We start from the raw sequence: 12,467 nt of genomic DNA, 5'->3' as shown, positions 1-12,467 counted from the left end.
TTTTTTAAAGAGAGAGAGAGAGAATTCTTGCAACTATGGAGTATTTGCATATTGCTTTGAAAAGTCATTAAGTGATCATTCTTTAACTGCTTTCTCGTTTATGTGTAAATTCAAAATTAAATATGTCAAAATTTAAATTGCAGAGGTCACTTTACTTAGCCCAGTAAGAAGTCATGTCGTATGTCCTACATTCACTTTTCAGCTCACCCTCCTCACCAGCTTCCAGAAAGTCCCAGTGGAAATCTTCCGACGCTGAAGATGAGTCTACAGCCAAAAGCAAACCAGGAGTCCAAGAAGGGATTCAGGTCCTTGGAAACCTGTCAGCATCCAGCCGAGCTAGGGCCAAAGCAAAAGACGAAGATTCTGATAAAATCCTGCGCCAGTTATTGGGAAAAGAAATCTCAGAGAACGTTTGTACCCAAGAGAAGCTGTCTTTGGAATTCCAGGATGCTCAGACAACCTCTAGAAACTTGAAAAAGATTCCTCTAGAGAAGAGGGAACTCAAGTTAGCCAGGCTGAGGCAGCTGATGCAGAGGTCACTGAGTGAGTCTGACACAGACTCCAACAACTCTGAGGACCCCAAAAACACCCCTGTGCGAAAGGCTGACAGGCCCCGGCCACAGCCCATTGTGGAGAGCGTGGAGAGTATAGACAGCACAGAAAGCTTACACCTGATGATAAAGAAGCACTCCTTGGCATCAGGACGCAGGTTTCCTTTTAGTACCAAGGCCTCTAAATCCCTAGAGGGCCATAGCCCATCTCCCACCTCAGAGAGCAGCGAACCAGACTTGGAACCCCAGTGTCCAGTCTCGGGGAACACTCTTCCAAGCCAGCCCTCTGGAGAGCCCACTCAGTGCAGCCCTGACAGCACTGCGGCCCAGAAGGTCGCCATGAGTCCCAAGAGCGCCCTCAAGTCTCCCTCTTCCAAACGCCGGACATCTCAGAACTTGAAACTCAGAGTTACCTTTGAGGAGCCTGTGGTGCAGATGGAGCAAACTAACCTTGAACTGAATGGAGAAAAAGACAAAGATAAGGGCAGGACCCTCCAGCGGACCCCCACAAGTAGTGAATCAGGGGAACAACTGAAAAGGCCTTTTGGAACCTTTCGGTCCATCATGGAGACGCTGAGTGGCAACCAGAACAATAACAACAACTATCAGGCAGCCACCCAGCTGAAGACCTCTACGTTGCCCTTAACCTCACTTGGAAGGAAGATGACAGACGCCAAGGGAAACCCTGCGAGTTCTGCTAGCAAAGGAAAGAATAAGGCAGTGAGTGCTCTTTGGAGAATATAATTTTTCTTTTTTGCCCTAAAATTGGTTCAGTTGTTCCTGGCCCTACAGTTTGCTGACCTATACCACTCTGAGGGAATCCCCAGAAAAACTCCTAAAGCCAAACTCATGTTTCTAATGAAACATATCATGTGAGAGTACATATACCCCCTTGCTCTGCCTTTGAAAGAGAAAGAGAGTAGGGGAGGGAGGGAGAGACAGCCAGACAGCTAGGTAAATAAATCTCAAGAGATTATATTCTGGTCTCTTGATTTTCCTCAATGGCTTGACCTTTGGATGGTAGGGGTCCTAGTCTTGGAGGCATTTCTATAAGATGAAACCTCCAGTTGATGTAAAACCAGGTCCTTTGTTGGCACTGATTCTGCCTCAGGAAGAGCTTGTTCTTTCCCTGTGACTGGATAGTTTATTCTCAAGCCCAATTAAAAGGCACATAAATAGAAACTCTATTTATAAGACTTTCAACTGCTCAACTTTGGAATGACCTTTGAAATGAATACACCATGGGGGCCTCCACACTGGCATTTTTAAAACACAGACCCCTAAGTGTTGATTGGAGGCTGCAGGAGTCTGAAGTGCTTGCCAGTACACAGGGGATGGCAGAGTGTGCCATAAACTACATCTGATAATTGCTTTTATTGGAAACCCATGCATGATAATTTGTGATTTGCATCCAGTGAATCGGAGATTTCAACGTCTTTTTAGGCAATGTTTTCTACATGCTCTGTGTTTGCCACACCATCAAAATACAGCAGAGCAACCAAAACGCACAACTCTAGGTGGAAAAGAATGACCCAGATCATCCACATTCTATCTAGATAAACCACCCAGCGGAGTGTCAGATCTTCATAACATATTTTTGGCAATAATGGTAAAATCCTAATCACACCAAAGTCTTAAGAACTGCCCCCATTCTTTCTGTGCTACCAAATCAATCAATGGATTGAGCCAATCCATTGATTGAATAACAATTTTCATATTATATACCAATTTCTTTTTGTAAATTGCCCTTGTTATGCTGGATTTTAGCATGTGATTGTTCCATCTAGGAAAGGCACACTCATGGCCCAGACACCAGATCTCTTGGGTTTTAAATATGTCAAAATTTAAATTGTTCAAATAAAACTTTTCCAAATAACTTAATAGATTCTCTTAATCAGTAGAAAATGGAGAATCCTAGTGTCCTTACTCTCTAAAGTGTTTCCCCAGCTATTGTCCTCTGTCCTGTCTCCAGCATGCTTCGTGTTACTGGGGCTGTGCATGTGCTAAGCTTTTTGCATGTTTTCAGATGATTTTAATTGCACCTCTCTAGGAGATGTACAGCAGCTGCATCCATCTTTCCTCTAACAGGCTGATTGAAGAGCATCTGCGTAACTATGCACGGTACGTGGTGCCTGGAGATGCATTGTGTGCAGCATTGCCATGGCTTTGCTTTGAAGTGCATGAGCTTTGAAATTATGGACCTGTAGAACCTTTCAGCAGGGGATGATACCAAGGAAGAAGAAAGTTGCAACTCTGTCCCCAAAATAGAAGCAGGTGCAGAGGGTAACTAGGACTTAGGTAGCTAGTATCTGTTAGAAGGGCTGTGTTCCAGCATCAATCAGAAAATCTACTCATTTCACAAACTTGCTGTGTTTCTTAGTTGACTTTGGCTTCTAGTCTTTGTTTTAATGGAGTCAAGTACCAAGTAAGTATTGAAATTAAATTTCCTGTCGTGGGTAGAAGGAGTCAGTCTCCAATCAGAATCAGAACTTTGAAACAGAACTGGAGTTTTATTTCAGGGCTGACGATAGATGGAAAGCTCCTTTCATCACCATCCTGCTAATCTTGGGAGAAGCAAGCCTTGCCAGGCTGAAACTTCTCTAGCTTAGCATTTTGAACCACAATCTCTATCCAGAAGCCCACCAATAAAACAATTTCCCAGAATTAGTAACCAATACAAAATGCATGGGCTCTGTACATGAAAGAGAGATCGGGTCCCCAGTGACTGGGGTACCTCCTTGGGCAGAGTCCTTCTGCAGCATGATGTTCATCCCCGTGCTGGGAGTATGCACAATTTCCTAACCAGGAGAGTGGAGGAGCAAAAAGTGAGCAGCCCAAGGGGAGCTAATGAGCTCAGTGTCTTTTGACTGGTTTATTTGAATAAAGTTAATTCCCCAAACCCATTTTAAAAGGAGTCTGTTGCTTTTAAATCATGTAAATAATTAAACCATGACATGCCATTCAGCACTCTTCCAAAATTCTCCAAAGAATGTATGTGGTGTGTGTGTGTGTGAGAGAGAGAGAGAGAGAGAGAGAGACAGAGACAGAGACAGAGAGAGAAAAGAAGAAGGAGGAGGAGGAGGAGAGAGGGAGATAGGAGAGAGAATTTATTATTCATGTGGATTTTAGTTCAGTATACAAAAGTGCAAGAAAGTAACTCTCTTTTTTTCCCATCTCTAAATCAGCTTTCATCTGCTCTAAGTCTGTACTCAAGCTAGAGGGAGATTAAATCTCAGTCGTGCGAGGGGGTGCCCTAAAGGTCTTATGAATTAGTAAACTGAAGTAAGAGCCTTGGAGGTTCAGTGTTTGCTGGTCACCCGTGGTCTGCTTGGGTACCACTCACATGTGGCCTGAAGGCAGGTACCTGGACTGCTTCCAGCCATCCTAGGGCAGAGAATCTTGGCCAGGGCTGAGAGTCAAAGGCCTGCGGTAGAAAGGGAAGAGGAAGAAATACTCCCCTCCCAGACACAGGGAGTAACCCACTTATATTTCTTTCAATATAGTTTCCCCACACTTATATCCTTCTCTGTCCCCATGTTGGGTTGAATGTGTCTTCTGCTGCCTGGGAAATTCTCTTTTGTGCTTAATCAGAAGTCACTGGCAACACCCCCAGGAAAGGAAGCACACTTGGCAAATTCCCTGGGAGCAGGAAGGAAAATGAATACCTCTCATTTCTTCCAGGCTTCTACAGCACTGGGAACAAGACAATTAGTATCACAATAGATTCTTCTGCCAGAAATATTTCATCCTGTCTTTTTACAAGCAAAGGAACAAAGCTGAGAAACTTGCTATAATAGGATTACAAAATCAGAGCACAAAATGAGGTTATGGGGCTACTCGGATATCTGACACTAGGTTAGCACTTTCCCACTCAGCTTAAGGAACCATCCCTCCAATGTCTCAGTTCTGAACACTCCAGATTCTCTGGCTTTATGTATTAGCAAAGTCTGATTTCAGCACTAACCACTTAGAAACCCAGAAGTAAAAATAATGTATTAAATAAGTATCCTGACCCCCTTCTTCTCCCTAACCTATAAATTAACCTACAATTTATCATAGTTTTAATTTGTCATGTGTTTCCATAAAAAGGAGACACTAGTGGTTTTCATATTGCAGAGAAAATGTTTCACTGATTCACTTATAATCACACACAGGTGGAGAGAACTGGCTGGATTCATTCCTTAGATAAATCAAGGAGAGGTCTCTCTATTTCAAATAGAGAGTCCTTGGAGAAATTAAGATTAGAGTAAAATGCTGGCGTGAAAAAATACCTAATTGACTCTAGTGCCTGCCTTGTTTCACCAGTGGGACCCAACAGCAAGAAGAAAGGAGCCCCATGTATTTATCAACAGCCTCAATTCTTGGCTTCAGAATTACTTGAAGACCAGATGGTTCCTCTCAGGTCACAGGAATTACCTAAAAGTCACTGTCCTGTCAGCAGAGGCCTGGGGAAGAGTGGGGCAATGGATCTCAATTCCAGAGATATATGAAATCTCATTTCAGTTCCTAAGAAATTTTTATTTTTCCTAGTAAAGGAAAAATAAGAGCAATAAATAGAACATTTTTAAAGAATGTCATCTCTGTAAGGGAGTTCGGTTTGCTATTTGTTTTTCTAAATTGGTCACAGTTTGATAGCAAAGAATCTAAATTTCTTTTCAATGCCCTTTAAAATTAGATTCAACCTTATTGCTTTCAATAGCTTTCCTAGTGTGTTTCAACTGCAGAGGATGAGTTGGTTTATAACAAGCAGATTTATCTTTACATTTTCTTATGAAAGATAAGTTTGTTTTGCGTTATTACAACTCAAAAGGAATTTTTGCAATTACTGGTCTTAAAATGCCAATGAAACATTTTTTTTTCCCAGAGTTTAAGTCTGTCTGAGATCCCTAACACTGAAGTGCATGTTGATTCCAGTTACCAATAGGCAGAAGGTGGTATTCTCTGGCCACAGCCAGTGACACCTTCTCTGACCATGGTGGCTCAGCCTCCTGAGGAAACCCTGATCCTAGCTCCAGCATGAGGGGAGACTCCTTAAAAAGACATTTAAGCAATAAACGCCATTAGTGTGGATTGTACTGCCAAGGAATTAGTCACACTGGGAATTATATAGGCAGAGCCAAGAGCTAACATCAAATATTTTGCACAGATTAAAAGGTTATTCAAAAGCCACTTCACTGTTAAGCCCATGATGATGTGACATCTGCTATGACAGTGGTCATCTGCTGTGTCCCATAGAGGGTGCAGAGGGGGAACCTGTCTTGGAAATCAAACTCATCCCACCAGGACATTCTTTCATCATGCTAGTTCTGATTTAATGACAATCAGAAAACCTAAGAAGAAACAACTCTTTTCTTCATTTCCACCCTCCTTTCTCACTCCCCAAAGGTCCAGTTGTGAATTACATCATACCAAAGGGGAGAGATATTCCATTCATGTTATATTCACACTACATGTCTGCCACCATTAGGGGCATCTTTGTACATTAAAAGAGCAGAGTCTGTCTAAAACTCTTTTAAGTCAAAGAAGTGGTTGGTTGGTAGAGATTTAAGAAAACCAAATAGAGACTCTAGCTGGACACCTCCTAGTGCCTTTGCCAAGCATCACTGCCCCAGCCAGTCATTGGGCTTTTCCTTGCTACACTGAGATCAGAGCATAGAGGTAGAAACTTTCCTGGATGCCACATCTCTGGTTTGCCTGACCATTCATTTCAACAGCATCTTTAGCACCGAGCCACACATTTTGCGATACTAGAATGAGGCACGATTTCTGAACTCTCAAGAGAGAATTAAAGTAGGATACAATTAAAGCATGGTAAGCTGTGTTAAAGGGAGAAGAGCAGTAAGAATACTACTGAAAGCAGTGCTCCTTGTTGGCTTCATTGTACCTCCTTGGCTTCTCCCAGTGTCTAGCTTGGTGCCTGGCACATGGGAGGGACTTCATAAATATTTGTAGAGAAGCAGAGGTAGGGAAAGAAAAAGGAGGCAGGGAAAGGAAAAGAGAAATGAGAGGAAAAATACCGAAGTCTATCTCATAGAAGAAAGCATTGTCTGTATTAACCCTTTGGGGTCACAAGTTGTTCTTCCCAAAGTGAGTTTTAGTTTGAGCATTTCAAGTGCAAGTTTTCAAACTTTAAACCAGAACCCCAGTTTTTTAGTAGGTGGAATGTACAGTTGTGCTCTCAGTAAAGCTTTAAGGAAGATAGCAAAAATCCCATTCTCTGTTATCAGTGGAGATGTGTTGCATGCTGTGGACCATTTCACACTGATCCTGTCGGCTTGTGTCTGGTCTCCATGAGCTGTGGAAATATGGAATCTGTGCCTGTGCCTAGATGAGTCAGCATACTCGATTACTTGCAAAACTGATATTTAAATGTAAGCTTTTTCTCCTTTCCAATTTTGGTCACTCAGTATGTGATTTCATATCCAAAAATGAAATCAAGGAGCAGCAAATTATCTGAGTGATTTGTGCCAGAATTACCCAAATACTTTTTGTTCCTTTGAATACTGGTGATTCAGGACTACATAATTGAAGGGTTTGGGGAGAACTGAATTATTATTGTATTATTCATATAAATGTCTCAGGATAGCATTTTACTTGGTCTAGATTCAACTCTAATCATGCTGGGTTTTGTTCTGCAAAAAGAGTATTCTTTGGGGGGTTTTGAATACAGCACCCCATTTTAAAGCAGAAGTTTTCCATCAAAGTCTAAATAAACTTTATTATCTTTAGACTACAACCTAAGCCTTCTTTTAAAAACCTTTTAATTTTATTTTTTGTCATGATGATGTAGATATAATAATACATATAATAATAATAGTAGCATTATAACAAAAATTTACTGTTCCTTGTGCTCAACTCACCCCATTCTCTATTTCTACTCCTCTGAATCAACCACTTTCCCTTCAGATATTTTCTCTAGTATTATTTTCTAAAACATCCTTATGAATTTTTAATTTCAGATGTTATCCCTATTATAAACTGGCATCCTACCATAGAAAGTAAAAATAATGACAGCACTTAAAATATACTAGAGAAGAGCTGGGAATATATCTCAATGGCAGAGTGCTTGCTTAGGTAGCGTGAGGCCATGGGTTCAATCCCTAGCACTGCAAAAATAAGACAAAAGTAAAATATCCTAGAGAATATTCCAGATGCTTTACGTACATATACTGATTTAATCTTCACTGTGACCCTATGTGGCCGATAATATTATTATCCAAATTTTACATATTAGAAACAGGCACAGATGATTACGTATCTTGCCCGAGATTCCACAGTAACAATGATTATAAATCGTGGAACTGGGGTTTGAATTTAATCAGCCTGGCTCCAAAGTCCATATTCTTACCAATGAACCAAATTTGTCTTAGCATCCAACTCTCGTCACCTCCCCACACATTCACTTCCTCTCTTCCGCCATTAGTAAAGTTACATATTGGGGTTAAGTCAGTATTCAGCATTTACTAAGATTATGGCTGCACAAATATTAATCACAAAAGATCCATGTTATATACTATGTTACATATTCTTTCTTACGTAATTTTATGTTTTCCCTAGAAATAATTTTGATCCCTTATTTTACAATTCATTTTTTAATTGATTTTATTATTTTTTTAAATACATGACAACAGTAAAATGCATTACAATCCTCATTACACATATAGAACACAATTTTTCATATCTCTGTATATAAAGTATGTTCATGTCAATTTATACCATTATACATGTACATTTTTTGCATTACAATTCTTTTTTTAACGAGAGAATTTTTTAATATTTATTTTTAATTTTCGGTGGACACAACATCTTTTTATTTGGTATTTTGTATGTGGTGCTGAGGATTGAACCCAGCACTGCGTGCATGCCAGGCGAGCGTGCTACTGCTTGAGCCACCCCCAGCCCATACAATTCTTAATACACATATATTTCTAAACACTTTGCTTGAAACAAAAGCCATCTTTCATTGCTTTCAGAAAACTCTGGTGTCTCTCACTGTGTCTGTTCGTGGATCCCTCCTCTGTGTTACTGCTGAGTCTACAGCTGCATTCTGGCACTGCCACACAGCTGTCATCCTGGATCCTCCCAACTGTGTCATCTAGGAATTCCTTTTGCTACTACTTCTCTCCTGTGTAGACTCTATTTGCTGCATCCAACTTTTCCTCTTTTTGAGGGGAGAGGTTATTCTTGTGATTTAGTAAATACACTTTCCCATCTTAAGAAGATGAATAAATGCTAAATTTCTTGAGAATTTACATATTTGAATATATCTCGATTTACTAGATTAGGCATGTTTGGTTGGGTATAGAATATTATATAATTGTATATTATTTTCTCTCAGATTCTTGAACACATTATTTAATTTTCTTTTGCTTCCAATGTGCCTATGGAGAACTTCCATTCCTCTCTGATCACTAATCTCTTAGAGGTTTTTGTGATTTTCTCTTTGTCCTCACTATTTTGATTTCTTCTTGCTTTGCTATGATATGTGTCTGCTTTCATTCCTGGGCCATGGGCACACAGCAGGTATTTTCCAATCTGGAACCCTATGTGCTTCAACTCTGCAAAATGTCTTATAAAATTTCTTTGAAATTTTTGTCTTCTCCATTTGCTCTGTTCTTTCTTTCTGGAAATCCTAGTATTCTAAAATGTGGGATATACCAGATTGATCCTCACATTTTCTAATCTATCTTTATCCATACTTTGGCTTTTTCTAGTTCTAATACCTAGGACATTTACTGAAATTTCCCTTCCAATTTTTTTTAACTTCTGCAGTGATAGTGTTAATTTCCAATAACATTTTATTGGTTTTATCTTGGTTCGTTTTTTATAGCATTATATGTACAAATCTTACTTAAATTTTTATAAACAAATACAATGTGTATTCTGTCTTCTTTTTTTACAATAAAGGTAGCTTACCATATACAGTTTTGCTTTTTACTTTTTTTCAGGTAACATGTTGGAGGTCTTTATGTATTAGAGAGGTCTATTCTATACCCAACCAAACATGCCTAATCTAGTAAATCGAGATATATTCAAATATGTAAATTCTTAATACATAAAGACCTTTTGTTTCTAATTGCTGCATCTTGAAGTGCAAATCAGTTTGTTGGGTTCCCTGATGACAGGCCCAGGTTTCTGCTTTTTCTTTTCTGTTAGTTCCAAATATCTATTCACCTCATTTCTGAAATATAGATATTTTGTCTCTTATCTTTTTTCTCTCATTTCCCTTATTCATATAGGCTTATGCCTTTTTAAATTTTACTTACTTAAATTTAAGTGTTAGTTTGCAAGAAAGGTAATAAATGTGTGCATTTAATCTATCATGCTTAATTAGAAGTCCCTAGAGCATCTTTTGAAAAATTAAGTTTTTGACTTTTTTCCTTTTCCTTACTTGCACACTAATAATTCTCTGAAGTTTTATTTAGAGGAATAAATATAAATAAGAATTATAACTTTCCAATGATGATGACCAAATGCTTATAGAACACTGTGAATAAGCTAAGTGGCATATTAGTCTGTTTTGCATTACTATTACAAAATATCTGAAGCTTAGTAACTTTATAAAGAAAACAGGCTTATTTTGGCTCATGTTTCTGGACATCTGATTTTGATGGGTCACATCTAGTGATGACTTTCTTGCTGGTAGAGTGCCAAGGTGGTGCAGGGCATCACATGGTGGAAATTAGGGAACACAGATATAAATATCCTCTGGTTCTCCTCTTCTTATAAAACCGTCAGCACTGAATCATGGGGGCTCCACCCTAATGTCCTTATCTAATCTTAATGACCTCCCCAAATCCCCATTTCTAAGTATCAGAGTTGAATTATTTCCATCCTCTTGATAACTCACAACTGGGATTAAAGTTCAATACATGAACCTGCATACCATATCCAAGCCATAGTAGTAAGCAAGCAAGATTTTGAGGTCAGAAAACCACAATTGGGGCTCTCTGCATCCAAGCACGTTCTCATGTCAGGGAGAAACATTACCAGAAACAGTTTGGTCTTCTCTTATGTAGCAACGCCCAGGAATTTAGTGGTGTGTAGGCTTTCCCACCATAAGGAGGTAGCTTCTCTCTGAAAGCTTTTTAACTCAAATAAAAAATGAATGAAACTATTCAGAGGATAATTCATTTAAAAATCAAGACTATTCCATGCCTTGAATTTGTTTTTGTTTTTGTTTTTTAGTTGTAGGTGGACACCATACCTTTATTTATTTATTTTTATGTGGTGCTGAGAATTGAACCCAGTGCCTCATACTTGCCAGGCAAGTGCTCTACCACTGAGCCACAACCCCAGCCTGTACTTGGGGGAGGTATCATGTATTTGGGAGGTATCATGTACAGAGAGGAAAACAGCCTTATCACTCCCTATTTGCCTTATTTTCTCAAAGATTTACCTACTTATGGTTTTTTAACATGCTAATTAGTAATCACTTACCCAAATAAAAAGCATTTTTCCTTAAACTAACTAGAAAATAAAATGTGTCACCAGAGATCTTGTTTTAATCAAGTATGAAAATCTCTTGCCTCCATTCAGCCATCAGTACTGTTCTATCTCGTTTGATCTGATAAAATCCTCTTGACTGTAGGATGCCTGGATTCCAATCAGTGTGATTGAGAAATTACTCTGGAGCCAAATGCAAATGTGCTCAGCAAGTATGCGTTGTGACATGACTCTTGCTTTTATTGTTGAAAGAGTGGTATATATGAAAAGAAAATAATTTGCCTTTTGGAATGAAGTGTTCTTCAGTTGTGGTTTGTGTGTGGATAATTTTAATTTTTGGTGAACTGTTCAGTGGCATTGTCTTGTAACTGGACCATAGTTTTATCTAATTTTGGCCTGTGGTTTCTTTTCTATTTAGACATAATGACATCAATAGAACAATGAAGAAATCTTACAGCATAAAGCACATTGATGAGCCAGAGTCAAAAGAACTCTTTTTGTAAAGCCCTTTTCTATTTCCTCTCACTGATGCCCTTTGGACACCATTGGAAATTACTGGACTATCCTCTGTGGAAACAGAACCACAAGAACAATGCCTCACCAGCCGAAGAACAGAATATCAGGATGCCTTAAATTTATATTAGACTCTGTCATATACATTTTTGGGTGATATCTGTATATATATATATATATATATCTTGTTTTTCACAAGATGCTGTTTAAAAGCATGACTGTTTTTAACGTATGTATGTTTTTAACGTTGGATTGGCACCCCGTGCACAGGACATTCACCAAGCCACTGACACCGTCTTGAATTTCAACAGTTGCATGAGTATTTGCTAATGTTAGTTGAACTTCCCTTCTCCCTTAACATGGGCAGTGTTGGCTCTGTTCCTCAATAAGACCAGGTCAGTGGTATTGTTTTCTGTCATGAGTGTTTTTTCTGTCATTTCTACTTTTTGTATAAAGGAAATTTAAAAAAATGTTAACAGCCACCTATAAGCTTGGGGCACCAACTTTCTAATAAATCTGTGATGTTCTGATTTCTAAGGGACTTTGAAAGTATTTTGATTGCTGATATTTGATTTCAAGAACAAACTGCTTGGTTTAACTGTTTTCCCATAGGGGTCAAATAAAACATTCTATATTTCATTAAATACTAAAGGATCCGACAAGTAAAGTAAGCCAGTCCTTCTGCTTTCCCAGATCTTGGCGCTGACATGGGAAAATACAAATGACAACCAAGGATTTAGTCCCTTCTTGGGTCACTTTTTTCTTTTGCTTCCAACACATTATAAGCCTTGTCTAATCCCTTTAGGAGACAGTGTGGAGCCCCAGTTCATAAGAGGCTTATTGTTGATGCAGCTCTTTCAATCCATGTAAGCAGTAAGTTCCAAAAGGTTTCATCTTATCATGTAAAAATATATTTCTGTTGAAACTTCAAGAGTTTTATTTTCAAAGCATTGGCAT

The 12,467-nt window shown here is 38.9% G+C and overlaps 1 protein-coding gene across 3 annotated transcripts in view; it reads left to right on the top strand.

Annotated features, from left to right (window-relative positions):
• Sncaip (synuclein alpha interacting protein) overlaps positions 1-12,047 on the top strand; it is a 146,587-nt gene extending 134,540 nt beyond the window's left edge. For 2 of the 3 annotated variants that reach the window (XM_078048397.1, XM_078048394.1), the window contains exons 10-12: positions 203-1,271; positions 2,602-2,672; positions 11,416-12,047. In XM_078048397.1, coding sequence (XP_077904523.1) covers positions 203-1,271; positions 2,602-2,672; positions 11,416-11,500 — 1,225 coding nt within the window. In that variant the 3' untranslated portion in view covers positions 11,501-12,047. The remainder of the gene's footprint in view (positions 1-202; positions 1,272-2,601; positions 2,673-11,415) is intronic. The other variant, XM_078048398.1, reaches the window with a different exon arrangement.
• Positions 12,048-12,467: the final 420 nt, after the last annotated feature.

This window comes from Ictidomys tridecemlineatus, chromosome 1 (assembly GCF_052094955.1).
Source record: "Ictidomys tridecemlineatus isolate mIctTri1 chromosome 1, mIctTri1.hap1, whole genome shotgun sequence".
Taxonomy (NCBI): domain Eukaryota; kingdom Metazoa; phylum Chordata; class Mammalia; order Rodentia; family Sciuridae; genus Ictidomys; species Ictidomys tridecemlineatus.
The sequence above is the reverse complement of the archived record's forward strand: the minus strand, read 5'-3'. Positions and strand labels throughout refer to the sequence as shown.